This window comes from Triticum aestivum, chromosome 7D, assembly GCF_018294505.1.
Source record: "Triticum aestivum cultivar Chinese Spring chromosome 7D, IWGSC CS RefSeq v2.1, whole genome shotgun sequence".
Classification (NCBI taxonomy): Eukaryota; Viridiplantae; Streptophyta; class Magnoliopsida; order Poales; family Poaceae; genus Triticum; species Triticum aestivum.
The window spans coordinates 82,664,946-82,680,566 of record NC_057814.1 but is presented as its reverse complement, the minus strand read 5'-3'; the positions used below and the strand labels follow the sequence as shown (position 1 = coordinate 82,680,566).

The following is a 15,621-nucleotide window of genomic DNA, read 5'->3' as shown; positions in this document are numbered from 1 at the left end:
CAAGGAGACACCAGGAATTGCCGAAGTTCCGCCGACTACGTCCAAATGGACCAGCTCGAGGAGGATCGGATCCCGGAAGACAAATCCGAAGAAGAAACGGCGCCATCCTCCCGAGTGCCGCACTTGCAATGACAGTAAAAAAAAATCCTAACCTAAACTGTTAACCGGAGCGCGGGCATCGGGAGTCTGCCTGGAGGCGGGCCGAGAGGAGACGAATCCACAAGCTTGCTCGGGAAGCCTGGAGAGGGGAGTTTGCCCTGGCTGTTTAGGGTTTAAGAAAAAAAATGATCTTTGTGGCATAACACCTGTCATGTATCAAAGGATGTCAAATTTACTAGACAGCCCAAAAGAAAAGAAGAAAAAGAAAGAAACCGGATATGAATGTCCACGTAGAGGATCTTTCTACCATACCATGCGCCCTTTACCTTTGAGCACACGAAGCGGCCACGGCCACCTTTGCCGCCACAGCGGTTCTACCGGCCAGCTCGCTTGCTTGCTCGGCTGCACAAAAACACGTGTTTTGTCACGCACGACGCCATCCTCCGCTCCGCTTGGGCCTCTTCTCACCCAAATAGCCTGGACTCATCCCCCGAGCGCCGTGCGAGCCACCGCCAGGACCAAGAAGCCACCCACTCCCAGAAGCCCGCTCAGCTCAAAAGTGCCGCCCGGGGAGCTTCCCCGCACGCAATGAGCCGCGCACTGCCCGGACCACACCGGCCAACAAGGGGCAGAGGAGGATGTTGCTAGCCGCCACGGCGTGCTGCTTCCTCGCCGACGAGGCCAAGAAGAGCCAGGACGGCGGCGGGGGCGGCGGCGGAGGGGGAGGAGGAGGAGGAGGAGGGCTGGGGATTAGCCCGGTGGTGCTGGTCGTGGTGCTGGTGCTGGCCGCGCTCGTGTTCGTCTCCGGCCTGCTGCACCTGCTCGTCAGGCTCCTGCGGTGGCGCGCCCGCGCGCGCACCGGGGCGACGGAGGATGGAGGGAGCGAGGCGGGGGAGGGAGGCGGCGGAGGGCGGGGGGCCGGGGAGGAGTCGGCGCTGCAGCGGCAGCTGCAGCAGCTGTTCCACCTGCACGACTCCGGGCTCGACCAGGCCGTCATCGACGCGCTGCCGGTGTTCCTCTACGGGGAGGTGGTGGTCGGCGCCGGGAACGGCGCGGGCGCCAAGGAGCCGTTCGACTGCGCGGTGTGCCTGTGCGAGTTCGCCGGCGACGACCGGCTCCGGCTGCTGCCGCTGTGCGGCCACGCGTTCCACATCGACTGCATCGACACCTGGCTGCTCTCCAACTCCACCTGCCCGCTCTGCCGCCGCGTGCTCGCCGCCGACGACGACGCCGGCGCCGCGGGCCTCCTGCTCGACGAGGGGTGGGGGCAGGAGGGGGAGGGCGCGGTGTTCCCGGTGCGCCTCGGCAAGTTCAAGAGCACTGCCAGGGCGGCCGGCCCCGGCCCCGTCGACGCCGACGGCATTGTGGCGGCGGAGGAGGGCGACGCGGGCAGCAGCAGCAGCAGCCTGGACGCCAGGCGGTGCTACTCGATGGGCTCCTACCAGTACGTCCTCGCCGAGGCCAGCCTGCAGGTGTCCGTCCACCGGCGGCACGGCGACGGCGCCAACGGAGGCGCGGAGAGGATGAGGGGCCCGAGAGGGGTCGTCGCCGGCGGTGCGAATCCGCCCGGCTTTGGCGGGGGCGAGGGCAAGAGGATCGGCGCGGGCAGCAAGGGCGACAGCTTCTCGGTGTCCAAGATCTGGCAGTGGCCGCGCAACGGCAAGGGGAAGCTCCCCGTGCTCGCGCCCGACGGCTCGCCGGCGGTGGACGGCGCGCTGCAGTGGCCGAGGAGGAGCGTCGGGGAGTCGTGACACCATGAAAAGAAGAAGAAAAATGCTGTTTTTTTGTTTTCTTGGTGCGGTGCACCGTGTCGGTACTTGGTTGCAACTTGCAAACGCTCTTGAGCTAATTGGTAGTAGTACAAGTGTTTTTGACTGCTCTTGATCTGTTCATGATCATTATGTGTTAGCAAAGAGATTGTGCTGCCGGTTTTAGAAATTCAGGGTAGCCTTCTAGGTTCATGATGAACTCAACTCATCTCTTCTTCTTTTTTATGTCTACATTAGCATTTCGATATACATTAGTGGCTAAAGTCATACATCAAAAACTGTGTTCATTACATTAGTACATAGATTGAACATTCATAAATGGTGCCGTCGTGCTTCTCTTGGAAAACAATTTTATTTTATGTTTCTAAACAAATTTTGTAGACATAAAAAAAGTGAAAATCGTAGTCAAAATTTTCTGTTAGGAGATGGCTTTTTTGCTGCAAAATTTCTCTTTTTTTCTAAATTCTGTCATACATTTATGAAGAAACTGCCAGCCCCACTTGACTAAGATTGCCATGTAAAACGTTCACAGGTACCAACCCCTCCCAGCGGACATTCCCATGATATTGCGGTCCTCAAAAAGGGTATGCTTTGCATAGTTGCACTGGTGTAAAAACTGCTGACTACCCCGTCGAATACTCAGACAACAGCAACTTTCAAAGTACCGGTTACCTACTTCCAAATTTTCAGTACCTTGCAGGTCACACTGCTACAGCTGCTAAAGCCTCAAGCGGTACGGTTTTGTTTAGTCGGAGTACATTCTTGTCTTAGCAAGCAAAGTGCGTGCACACTATCGTTGCTTCGTCTGGAAGCTCTTTCTTTTTCTTGCAAGACTCTTTTTTTCTGAAACTTTTTCTTTCTTTTTCTTGCAAGACTCTTTTTTTTTCTGAAACTTTTTCTTGCAGGACTCTGATGAGAACGGAAGCGATCAGCGTGCACGCACGGCACAACTTCCCTCCATTCTAATCTCCATCAGTCTCGCGAGTGAGTAGTAATGTGACGTTACTGGATAGTTAATGGCTGTGTCGACAGGTATGGTGGGCGCATCGCATCGGCCAAAACCGCGCGCCGATCCTGCTGCTGAGGCCACACTCGTAAAGCTGCAGCTGCAAGAGACCGTAAATTAACTACAGTTAGCGGCTCGGCTCATCGCTTGGACTGCAGCGCTTATCGTGTAGTAGCCTCATGTGACAGCGCGCGGGGCCTTGTTTGGTCATGTGTCCGTATCCGCCGTTAAATGGGCGATGATAATAATACTGAGATTCAGTGAGTGAGGTGGCGGGATACATCCATCGGCGTCAATGCCATTTTCTTTTTAGCTGGTTTTGGTAGGCCTTCGCCGCGAGGGCCGGAAAGCTGGGTTTTGCCCCGGAGATGTAATGCGACTTACTGTGGCGTCCAAGAGCAAGATGGGTAGATAAAAAGCTGGTAAAAGCAACAGCCGATTTTATGTTATTTCACAATTTCCCAACAGGCGGCATCTTCCCAACCCAGCCACGCTGCTCGCTCTGGCCGAAATCAGCGTGCGTGTCCGGATGTGTGCAAAGAGTTAATGGGAAACAGCGAGGTGACGAACGCACAGCTGCACACCAGCATTGCATACGGTCAGACAGGCAAAGATGGAAATGCGAGGTGACGAGTGAGGGTGAAGGGCTCCTCTCCTGAAGGCCCGGTAGGAGTACAAAGCGGAAGCAGCTGGTATCCCGGAGTGGCGCTGAACTGAATGCTGATGCGATCAATCGATCGATCGCATTGAAGCCTTCAACCTGCCTGACACTGACTTTGATGATGGAGGGATCATGCATTCATAGATGGGCCGGACGCGGCACCAACTTTCACAGGAAGGGATGTACCCCGCCCGGAACAATCAAGTGCCGCTCTCACCCGATCACATTAATGGAGCGCACCCAGCCACCCACAGAGACCTTTTTTCATATGGGTCGTATGTGCAAAGCTAGCGCTGTTGCCCGTTCCAGATGCTCACATGGGCAAGGATTTTCGTAACAATAATCATGATGATGATGAAAAAGTTTGTAATAAAGGTGTAAGATGCACCTGAATAGCTATGCACCGTACCAACCTGGCTTCCACCGAACAAACCGGTCGGGTTTCGAATTTCAAATGGGTTTGGCAAATGCTGTGCAAATGTAAAATCCTCCCTGACAGACAGTGGGTGAAGGGCCATGTCATGTATGCAAGATATTCTGAACCCATGAGTTCGGTTAAACGGAAACAGGTAATTACATTGAAGAACAGCATGGTATAAATACAAGGCACTGGTCTGCTGCTGCCTGGAATGAGCGGGAGGCCGAAAATTTTGGTTATCCTCCGACTGTGAATGATGTACACCTTTGTATGAATACATTTTGGCAAAACTGGAGGTGTGTCATTAATCCTACTATACAGTATAGGTAAAGGATAAATAGCAAAAACCAGCTACTAGTGTACATAACTTACTAGTAATCAGAAAAAGCAGCACAAGGGGGAGAAAATGATGATGGGAGGGCTAGAAAAGTAAAACTCGCCTTTGCCAGCAGAGCAGCACACTGAAAGCGAAAGAGCTACTATCACAACATTATAGACACAGGTGGCACTACAACCCCGCGGGGAAATTGCTGATTTGCCCTTGTTCCAGCCTGTCCTCGCCATTCACTTTGTACGAAATCCGGATGCGCATCGCAAGTGGTTTCTGTGAGGCAAGGAATTCAAAACCACACATCATATAATCGCAGGAAAACGAAAGATAACCACAAACTCAGAAGTCGCAACATACTGATGGATCATCAGGAGATACAAGAATATTCTAACTGACAACTACCCATGTAGTGTGCAAAACAGCAAATGACCCATGTGCTCATTTATGAATTCAGGCACACAGCATGCTGCGCCTAGCAGTACCACCATTTTTTTTTCTTGAATAAATGTATGTTTCATCGTTGATAAACACATGGTTGAACGAACATTAAACAGTGGGTGTAAAAAGACTACTTTAAGAGCTGAGGTATAACCAAATGACAGATCAGTGGTTATAAGGGATACACCATATAAGTGGGGAACATGTTAGAAGCAGACATCTTTGGCACACGGATGAGATCTATAATACTTTCAGGACCATGCAAAAAATGAGTTAAAATTACTTAGGCTCTTTCAAGCTTATAAAGAAACTACCAGTAGTCAAAGAAAACCAGAAAAAAAGTCATATCCCCTCCGACAGGCATACTGTCAAATACCTGCCCATGTTGATTATTAGTGACACTGAGGCTTTGTGTAATTGAACCATTTCCACTGGCCGGAAGGGTGCTGCTGCTTGCTGGGTCCAAGCGCAACTGGATGAACTGAAATACAGATTTGCACAGGCCGATGAACTGTCAATCTCTAGCATTTGATCAATAACCAGTAAAGCAGACTACACCGCTGTTCACAAATACCAATAGAATTAAAAGCGTCCTGTCACCACACTTGTCATTTGCAAACAAATTTCAGCACACATTTTAATTAGTGATCTTAAAGGAACACGAAAAAAAACTGAACTGCATATCAACCAGGATGCCGATGCCTGAGAATTTGAGAGTAGATATAGAAGTAATTTGTTTTATGGCAGAGCTTTATCTGAGAAAGAAAAGATAAATTAATGACCAATTACTATATGGCGTTTGACCAAACAAACAAGTTAGTAATTATAGATTTACCACAGAAACCAAACTAGACAAATCATATAGTTAGTTCTTAAGTGCAAGTGTGCGTCAACATATTTTTTTAATGAGAAGATCCGCTGCTGGGAAGGATTAGTAGCAGAGGGACAACATTTCAAACTTCATAGGTACTACCTTTGGTACAGCTGCCTGAAACATGAAATTGGTCAATGTAACAGATGTCAAATTTGTAAAGCTGGCATGCATTGTAGTCTCTTGAGGCTTTCCAGGCTGCTTTTTAAAATTGAAGGTCATCTTCAAAGTTGCACTCTGGAAAGCTGTGATTGAAGGGTAAGCTGCATTCACATCTGGTGATCAAACACAAGTAGAGTAATGGTTAATTTCCTAATGACTAGGAACGCTGCTAGATAATCAAGTGACAGGGGCAGACCAGGAAGTGGTGTACTTGGGGACAAACCCTCGAGAAGATCGATAACTTGAGGTGTTCCAGGAGCATGTTTAGTCACTGCTGCACGGTGCAACATAAATTAAGTATGGATGACAGACAGGGCAGAAATATGCAAAATATTATCAATACAGTTACTTTACCTTGGCCAGGAGAGCCTATGTTTGATGTTGCCGGCAGACCATTTTGTACAGGATATGAACCAATAGATAGAAGATCCATCAGAATATCTGTACTTGCAGACGGCGCTCCACCTGACATAAACCAGGAATGACATCATAAGGAAGACTCAAACCAGCAATGTACACTACAAACAGTACACATATACAGCTAAGAATCAACACAAGGGCCTGTTTAGGACAGCTCAAAATATCTCAGAACTGGCACAATACTGAGCCTTCCAAAACAAGACATTGTTCAAGCAATAATCCCTCGTCAAATATGCATTACTGACAAATCAGTACCAAATTTCAGAAACCAGAATCACTAAACAGGTGATAGAACATCACTTGCTTCATTTGTGCTAAAAGAGAGACGTCAGAAGTAAATTTATGTGAAATAAAAAGAATAGAGTCAAAACCTGCGGTAGATGTATCAATCAAGCCGATGCCCAAAAGATCCTGTAGGAAATCATTAGGTGCTGTACTAGGGGCAGAAGTAGTCACGGGAGCATCATCCGAACTTAGATCAAGTAAGTCAGCCAACGGAGCTGGTGGTGGTTTCACTGCACCATTTGGAACCTTAAGTGAGCCTCCAGAAGCAGCGGATGGAGCAGACTTAGTTAATGAAACAGTTGCTTGTGAAGAAGCGGCTCTCTTCAACAAATAACTAGCTTCATCTAATACAGGCATTCGCTCAAGCAAAGATGATCTGCACGCACACCAACATTCACAAGATTACTATTTTTCATGAAGAGCTATGATACTAGTGCATATTCTGAGCAATAATGACTAGTAGCTGTCACCTACTTTATAGACTGATGCCTTTGTATAATGGAATTAAATTCGATTGATCTTTGCTGCAGCTCAAGCACAGTATTCCCTTTATTCTGCACAACAATTGCTTGTATCCTCCTGCAATAATAACAGGAAGGTGACAAAATCACTTTAGTAATAGATAACATAAACCACATACTCCAAGTCCAAGGCATACACAAAAAAGATAGCATAAACAGAAATTTGGGAAAAAGAAGGCTAGCAAATGAGGCTTCCAGCAAACTGAAGCTCCAGCATTAACATTGTAAGTGCGCCTACCATCGTAGAACCGAATGAACAGAATGATACGCTTAGTTTTGTCACGTCGCCAGGAAACTAAATTGTAAGTGTTGTAGTTAATTAGTCACGTCAGCAACACTTATTTTATTTAGTATAGGCTCATGAAAAAGAAACCAATTCATGAGAGATTGATGCACCATGATAACAAGACAACAAAGGTTGAAAATGTAAGCTTGCAACATTTTCAACTTATATTTGTCATCAAATTGTATTTCTTCATAGTAAACATGTATAATTGGTAAGCACAGATAGCTCATGCGCATGTGTAAGTGGAACATAGAGATGAGAATTGGTAAGTAGATGACCCAATTATCATAGCTGGCGGTATTGTCTACAAAGTAGAACCATGAAACAAGGCAACTTAATTCATGGAGCTTCGCCAGTTTTTGCTAAAAGCCAATTCGCATTTGAATAATGCAGTAGGTTATCCAACAATAATGCAAGGTCAAGCTGAGTAATAGCTTACTTTGAAGTTTGCGGAAATCGTGAGGAAAGCTTCAAAAGAGCAACGAGACACATAGCCCGTGTTGTAACATCCACAGAGTAGCGCTTAAGAGCTAGCTCTAGAGCATCCACAGCATCAGATTCTGTTACCTGAACAAGTTCAGGCATTGGCCAAACCATTTGACAATAGTAGAACTGAAGCGCACTACTATTAAATGAAATACAGAGAAATGACAGCATCCACTGGGGAAACATTGAACTAATTAACTGAACTAACATACTCTAAAAAAAGTCATCATTCAGCACTGAAACATTTATGCAGACGTGTGGCGAAATGAATGATTAAGTAACTTTTTCTGGTGACAACCGCTACAGCTAATATAGGTGATCATGAAGATGATGTGAGGAACAAACAAGTAAATCCAAGAGCTACTCCTTATCTGCCTTAAATATGGACTAAATTAGCAGTTCAAGCACAGTGGATGCACATTGTGTGTGCAGAAAGTAAACAAGAATATGTAATACTACAAAAGGAAGTTCTCATCACATGGTGAGTAGTGGTGTTTCGGCAGAAAAGGCACCAGCCAATTACTATGGCTGGTAAAAAAGAATCAACTCACCGTGATTGGTTCCTCCACATCCAGCATACTAATATTGTTGACCAGCATCTCACCATATTCACCAATGCACCAAACAGCTACCCTAACTAAGCTTTCCTACACAGTTCAAAGTAGAAGAGATGCATGCGCTTCAGATAGGGAGAAAATTGATCCCATGGTTTACCAAGAATACAAATTATGCCTCCATACCTGTGTACCAGATGCTTGCAATGCTTTGTATAATGATCTGACCGAGTATCCTTGAAGTTCAGGCGCATTGCTTATCAGAACTATAAGAGCATGCCATACATCATCCTTCACAAAGTTTCCAGTCTGTGGATAGACAAGGGTATATTCTAAATTTGCATATCCATGACCCATGGAGAGAAAAATGGCTGATAAATGTAGTTATGCACGTACCAGCGTCAAAACCTTGAACATCTGGTCTAAGTACCATAGCTTATCTTGAGAAAACCTGTTAGAATTACAAAACTGTTATTATTTTGTAATCAACATGTTATAAGAAAGTTGTAAATCAAACAGGATAGGTATAGATCTAAAAGCAAGTTGATAAATAACATGTGATGCAATTAAGCAATAGTAAGGGGGTAAGGGAATGAATCACAGCTTCATGTGATTGTCAAAATTGAATAAAAGGCATGAAAAAGACCCAAGGATAGATTTCTGAACTATTTTATTTTATGTTATAGCCTGTAAAAGATAGCATGAAATGACAGGAAATTTGTTAGAAGATGCTATCTTATAGTATATCCAACATGACACCTAGAGTTAGGTTCTCCCCAGTGCTTAAAGCCTTCTGCTATATTCCAACAGGCAAAAGAACGAGCAGTTGAAAAGACAAGGACTAAAAATACCAAATGAAATAAAGAAACTGCCCCTCTTGTTAACCAATCTGTATACCCTTAGTTTAACTTCCATTGTCACCCTATGGGGAGGAGAACAAATTACAGTACAACAAGAAAAATCCATCATTTATTTCATTATAGGTGAACAAAAATTTAATTGTTCCAAGACATATGTAACAACAGTGATGTACAACCAATCTTTGGAGCAACTAGGGTAGCAAATCAGATGTTCTTCCAAAAGCCAGTAAAGATGATAATGTGCCAAGACTTACTTTTCAACTATTGAGCATATTTTTGCCGTGAGGTCTTCCTTGAAGTCATCATCACTTACTTCTAGGTAATCAACAAGCTCCTTAGTCAAAGGCTTTACATTCATGTCATTGACGAGTAGGTAAACAAGTTCAAGGGCCCTTTTGCGAATAGAGACATCTGCATCCTGAGAGTGCATACGTGATTGCAAACTTTTAAGGGGAAGAAAAAGGAATCCCCAGAAGAAAAACAATAAGCCTAAAGCATATTATACCATAGAACTGTATGATTGATTACCTTGACACACTCCAATATTGTTACCCTGTGCCTCTGCACTGCTAGTGTGTCCACTGCCATGGCCTTCATTAGCATATTCAGAGCAACGTATCTGAAAACACAGTGTGCATAGTAAGTAAAGTATCTATTACTCTCTCCGTCCCAAAATAACTGTCTCAAGCTTAGTACAACTTTGTACTAGAGCTAGTACAAAGTTGAGACACTTATTTTGGGACGGAGGGAGTATCTATTAAGCTTTTAAAGCAGCAGAAAAAGATCCCCCAACATTCGTCCACATGGGCCAAAATATATGGTCCACAGATTGTAGTGGGTCCAGATTATAATGGCAGAGAATTAAGAGATAAGGGAGATCTTTAAGATGGAATCATCTTGGGCCTCCAGAATTGACATTAACTCTAAGTTGTTGGCCTATGGGAAAACAAACAGCTGAACTAATACCAGATATGATGATACAGATCAAATCTAGCCCTGCAAATGAGTACCGCATGGGTCACTCTCCTAATTACATTTACGGGAGACTGTAGAATATTTTAAAACAACTTGATGGTGCAAGTGCTCTATTCATTTCTGAAATTGAAGAACAATTGTATTCATATATAACCAGCAAGTAATAGTGGTTGGAACTATGCTCGTCTACTACAGAGACAAGTCAGAACTCCAGACCAAAAAATAGCCCAAAAAATCACAAATAATTAACCTCTTTGTTACGATGGGTATCAGTTATCCAAGAGCAAGAGGAAATTTACCTTATATTGTTATCACGGTTGGACAAGAATCTACCCAAAATATTAATTGCCAGCACACGCAGACCACTAGTAGCTTCAATGCCCATTATGGTCTCAACACATTCATATAAAATAGCGTTTCCAGCATTTTTGTTTGACTCAGTTTTCGTTGCAACCTGGAAATCCAGTACATGTGTTAACCATGAACTAACCACTATAAGATACACAGGGGGCAAGTGTAACGGATAACCAAGAAACAAGCTACTAAAAATAATAACACAGCAAAGGCAAAAAAATAGTCATGCTACCATGTTTCATAGTCCATGTATAACAGTACTCTTAGCAAGACCTAAATGGAAGAATGCCTAAAAGAAGTTATAAATTGCTAGTAGTAGTTTCATTACAGGGGAGAGATCATTTTGCTGTACAGCATGTGACTAATGTTCATATGTAGCTTGTAACAACAAATATCTAGTTCACTAATTTGATGGGAGCTTATGTACTTTGAATTGAAATTTTGTTTCGTGTAAAACCAAGGATGAACAAATTACCTGGGCAAGAATATCATTCACATGCTCGCTGCAGTCTGCATCCCCTTGACCCAATGTCCGCATGAGTCTAAGAACTCGGATGTGCAAGAATGGATCTGTGATGCCAGCAATGTCGTATTCAGGAGCATACGAACTGTTGGACACGTCTCTCAGTATCCGGACCAACCCTTCGACGGAGTGCTGAAACAGCAAGATTTTGTCAGAATGCTAAATAATTATTGTCAGTCTTGCATGTACTACTCTGTACCAAAATATAAGACGTTTTGTAGGCTAAACTAGCCTACAAAAACGTCTTATTTTTTGATATGGAGGGAGTACAATCTAACAAGAATTTTATGAATATAGTTATAGACAAGAACACAGAAATGTTTTTGCTTCTTTTGGTGAACACAATGTTGGAAACGAACTACCAAATAATGATGAAAATATTATATCAATGATGATGTAAAATGGCATTGTTGCGTCAATGCATCACCGAATGAACGATCTGAAGGAGCAGGGACTGGGACCGATGCTAATGGTTTCCGCTATGGTCCATAAAATAGCGCTGTTACCTTTCTCAAGTATTCCAATGCTTCTCTGCTTGCTTTACAGAGTTCTGTACAGAGCTGGACAACAGATATCAGAACCCCGTGATGTTTTTCCTTGAGTAATGATGCAGCAGAACCCATGAAGTTCTCTGCCAAATCTGGAACTTTTCTTACAATCCGTATAGAGCACAAGGCAGCCTACAAAGAGGAGTGGTATACAATCAATAATAGTTCTCCACAAAACATATTCTAAGACTACCCAAAACGAGCAACACATACGCAGAATGAAAACAACAAGACAAGAAATGCGCAGAATGTAAGCTTCGAAATAACGATGGTATTGATTAGAACACTCCAGAAGTAACGAGTTGGTGTTTGAGTGCAAAATTACTGATGCTAAACTACCTAAAGCATACAGGTACACTATCCTGTAGGCTTTTACAGTTCTTATACTAGGGGTGGAGGGATCATTGCAGGTTTGAAGCATCCAAATAATAACTAATATCAGACTACTGCCATGGTGCTCAAAACAGTCTTTAGAAGGGACTAAAGTATCATGATAAAAAGATGAGCACCTTCTTCTTCGTGTTTGGGTCCCTAGTTTGCAACAGCCTCTCCACCTCGGGCGCCAGGTCGCGCGCCATTTCGGCGGAACAAATGTTTCCCAGGGCACAGAGCGCGAGGCCCACAATGAACTGGTTGGAGTGGTTAAGATCTCTGCCCACGTTAAGTACTAACAATTACTCAAAGATCGGCATGGCATTGCAAAACAATACACCGAACAAGCGGCGGCAAATGTAAGCAAGCATAGGCATAGGCGGGCGAGTCGGATACTGCTTGAGGGAGTTGGTGACGAGCATGAGGACCTCCTGCCGCTCGTCGAGCAGCAGCGTGAGGCCGAGGTAGCCGATGCGCTTCTCGGGGAAGCCCGAGGCGGCGATGAGCTTGAGGCACTCCATCTGGCCGAAATGCGTGGGGTAGCCGAGCATGTGGATGAACATGAGCTTGGCCATGTTGCGGTGCCGGTAGTCCTGGTCGTTGTCGCTGATGGCCGCCCTGATGGCCGCGCACTCGCGCCGCACCACCGCGCGCTCCTCCGCGGCCGTCTTGGAGGCGCGTATCGCGCGTATCATGTCCCTGCAGAGGCGCCACGGGGCGGGGTTACAGGACGCGACGGACGGATCTGAGCGGGGGGCTGGGCGGGCGGGCGGACGGGCGCGATCGAGGAGGCTCACCGGAGGCGCGTGCCGGAGGAGAAGGGGTTGAGGGAGAGGTCCATGGCGGCGTCCTCGACGATCCTCTCGACGGAGTCCTGGGGCGGAGGGGGAGGGGAGTCTCGCCGTCGGGGGGCGGGGCGGGGCGGAGGAGGAAGACCGCGGCGACGGCCGGGTGGATCTGGACGTGGGCGGTGGTGGTGCGAATTGCGAAGAGGCCCTTGGTTTTGTTATTTTAGTCCATGTGGGGAATAGTTTCGCCGTGCTGATCTCACAAACCACTAAATTCCTAGTGTTAGTGCTCAGCATCACGGCTGATTTATTTATTCATTCAGTGATGACAAATACCCACTTGCTTGGTTTTTGCGGTCACATGGTGGACAATTATTTCTTGAGACATATAGTACTATATATAAATCCAAATGCAGCATTAAAAAAAGTTGAGAATGAAAACGGAGCGAAACTGAGTGTTGCCACATTTGTTTTCATATACTTTTGCAGAAGCGGCAACAAATATAGAAATTCCGGAAATGAATACAGAAAAAGATACTATCAAAAACAGACACGGAGCGAATACAAAGTGGACATGAATCAAAAGTAGGCATTGACCGGAACTTAACAACCCCTTGAATCATAGAGAAATACACGCAAAAACAAACAAATTTAATGAATTATTAACATGGCTATAAAATAATATTATTATGTTAGCAACTTAGCATAGTATTGCAGTAGTACTGGACAACTGCACATAGGGTCAAGCTCAGTGCATGTGTGTTAGTAGAAGTTGTGCCTCAAATGATCCATTCTACTCATTGTATCATTGTGTGTTGTTTGATGGTTGGGCTACAAAGCAGCCATACGAGATTTATAGTAAAAACGGAAATTACATATTCACGGAAACGGAAAGTTCCGTTTCCACGCCCGTTCCACCGGAAAACACCATTCCGTTTTTGTTTTCATTTTCGCGTAAAAAATCCATTTCCGCTTCCATTTTATGAATTTCCGTTTTCATTTTCGTATTTGCCCTCCGTTTTCAATTTTTTCTCCGGAAAAGCGAAAAGTGTCCACTTCATTTTCATCCCCAAAAAGGGCAAATTTAACAATTTTGACCTCGGGACAAAATCAAATCACAGAATGAACTGCCCGCAAAACTATTTCACGCCGCTGACCTTTTTGTGTGGCGCCCGACACACAGGCGCCACACCCTACGGTGCAGCGCCTAGCTCGGGGGCGTTGCACCTCTACCCACCGTGGCAGCCCCTGGGCCCGCACCCAGCAGTGCAGCGCCTCCGAGCTAGGCGCCACACCTTTAATGTGCAGCGCCTAGCGCTCGGGCGCTGCACTATGACTTATCCAGCCGAGCTTTGCCCCCCCCTCCCCCACTCCCCACACCCCACACACCCCAACCCGAGCTTTGCCCCCTCTCCCCCTCTCAAATCCTCTCCCAAATCTTGCAAATTTGAAGAATTTGTCCGTGGATTTCGAAGTCAAACCCTCCCTCAAGGTAATCTTCTCCGATCCCCTTGTTTTGATCCAAGTAATGTTATCAAATTGCTCATTTGTTGCTAGTTTGGGGAAACCCTAGTTTTGTTTGGATCTAGAGATTTGCATGGAGATGTGAGATGTTTGTTTGCCAATTTCCTATGATTAGGCTTGTTAGTATGTTAGGGTTATTCTTATGGGTGTTCTTATGTTGGTGCTAGGGTTAGGTTTAGGGTTATGGTTAGGGTTAGGGTTGTTGTTTCATATATATTTTAGGGTTTGTATTCTGTGTTCATCCTTGGATTAGTACTCATGGAAGCAATGTTACGTTGTGTTGTTTGAATGCTTATAGGGATGGGAAGAACATGTGTGTTTGTTCATCATGGGGACAAAGACGCCTTCTTGAAAGGCAATATTGAACCGGACCCGGATGAGCTTGACATGGTGTTTGATAGTAGTCCTAGCTATGCGGAGCTCTTGCAACAAGTGAGGAAAGATTTGAATTGGATGGACCCTAGTGATATCGTTGAGGTTGAGGGAAGGTATAATGTTGGTTTTGGAATGCACATTTGTTGGAAGACAATGCGTGTCAACTTAGAGCAACGTTGGGTTGCATACAAGGAGATGGTGGCCGAATCAATAGACAAGGCTCTTGAGTTTTTTGCAACGAAGAAGGTTGATTCAAGTTTGCATTTGGACTTGAACCGGAACCCCTCCCCTTTGGTTGCTAGTAGCCCCCCACCCTTGAAGTGAGATGAAATTGTTGAACCTCTTTTGACCCAAGAAGTGAGGCCAACATTGAGCCCGTTTACAAACAACCAAGATGAAGCTTTGCAAGAGGAGAATGATGAGTATGCGGACGATGACAATGAAGTAGATCTCCATGACAACAATGTGGGTGATCTCGACAAATATCATTTGCAAGAGACAATGGACCATTCCATCCCTTATTCCCGTGGCTATGCATTGGATTCGGATGACGAAGGTCCCGATGAACAAGTTAATGAGGAGGGGTTCACGGTGAAGGAGGCCGAAACTTTCGAGAAGGTATTCGGTCGGGATCATCGGACTACATTGTTCAAGGATGTTAGTCTCGCGGATGAAGCCGTGGTAGATGGTGGCCAAGGTATATCTCTTGGGGTTAGGCCAAGCTCTCACCGTGATTTGGAAGACGACAAGAACCGGATTGCTAAAGGGTCTAAGTTCGAAACCTTATTGGAATTGAAGATGTGGCTCGACAACTACTCGGTTACGCATTATCGTCCACACAAGGTGGTGAACTCGGACGTCAATGTGCGCTACACGGTTGCATGTGCATGCGAAGATGAAATATGCCCGTGGATTGTGCGTGCAAGACCATGGAAAGGAGATCCCACTTGGCACGTAGTGAGTTGTGTGCCAACTCACATGTGCCGAGGCAAAAG

At 45.6% G+C, this 15,621-nt stretch overlaps 2 protein-coding genes across 3 annotated transcripts; one reads left to right on the top strand and one right to left on the bottom strand.

Moving 5' to 3' along the window:
* Window positions 1-434: 434 nt before the first annotated feature.
* Window positions 435-2,060, top strand: LOC123169642 (RING-H2 finger protein ATL47). Its single transcript, XM_044587514.1, has one exon. It carries the CDS (start codon window positions 738-740, stop codon window positions 1,848-1,850), a length of 1,113 nt encoding a protein of 370 aa, XP_044443449.1. The 5' UTR covers window positions 435-737; the 3' UTR covers window positions 1,851-2,060.
* A 2,073-nt stretch (window positions 2,061-4,133) lies between these two features.
* LOC123169641 (AP-1 complex subunit gamma-2) lies at window positions 4,134-12,928 on the bottom strand. 2 transcript variants are annotated; one of them, XM_044587512.1, is made up of 19 exons: window positions 12,737-12,928; window positions 12,336-12,638; window positions 12,077-12,218; window positions 11,526-11,699; window positions 10,972-11,151; window positions 10,442-10,596; window positions 9,696-9,786; window positions 9,422-9,585; window positions 8,704-8,758; window positions 8,494-8,616; window positions 8,305-8,400; window positions 7,707-7,834; window positions 6,935-7,039; window positions 6,547-6,836; window positions 6,110-6,220; window positions 5,952-6,029; window positions 5,696-5,868; window positions 5,099-5,203; window positions 4,134-4,557 (listed from the first exon to the last, which is right to left on the bottom strand). In XM_044587512.1, exons 1-19 carry the CDS (start codon window positions 12,778-12,780, stop codon window positions 4,462-4,464), a joined length of 2,613 nt encoding a protein of 870 aa, XP_044443447.1. In that variant the 5' UTR covers window positions 12,781-12,928; the 3' UTR covers window positions 4,134-4,461. The 2 variants fall into 2 exon arrangements, with proteins under 2 accessions (XP_044443447.1, XP_044443448.1); XM_044587513.1 differs by having other exon boundaries at window positions 5,952-6,026.
* Between the last annotated feature and the right edge of the window lie 2,693 nt (window positions 12,929-15,621).

What these genes read in the sequence shown, in the direction of transcription:
- LOC123169642 (XM_044587514.1), top strand. Translation starts at nt 738, where the DNA reads ATGTTGCTAGCCGCCACGGCGTGCTGCTTCCTCGCCGACGAGGCCAAG.
- LOC123169641 (XM_044587512.1), bottom strand. Translation starts at nt 12,780, where the DNA reads ATGGACCTCTCCCTCAACCCCTTCTCCTCCGGCACGCGCCTCCG. An exon ending in ACCCAAACACGAAGAAGAAG is followed by an intron (nt 11,700 to 12,076) that starts GTGCTCATCTTT and finishes TCCTCTTTGTAG; the next exon opens with GCTGCCTTGTGCTCTATACG. An exon ending in AACCGTGATAACAATATAAG is followed by an intron (nt 9,787 to 10,441) that starts GTAAATTTCCTC and finishes CTGTGTTTTCAG; the next exon opens with ATACGTTGCTCTGAATATGC.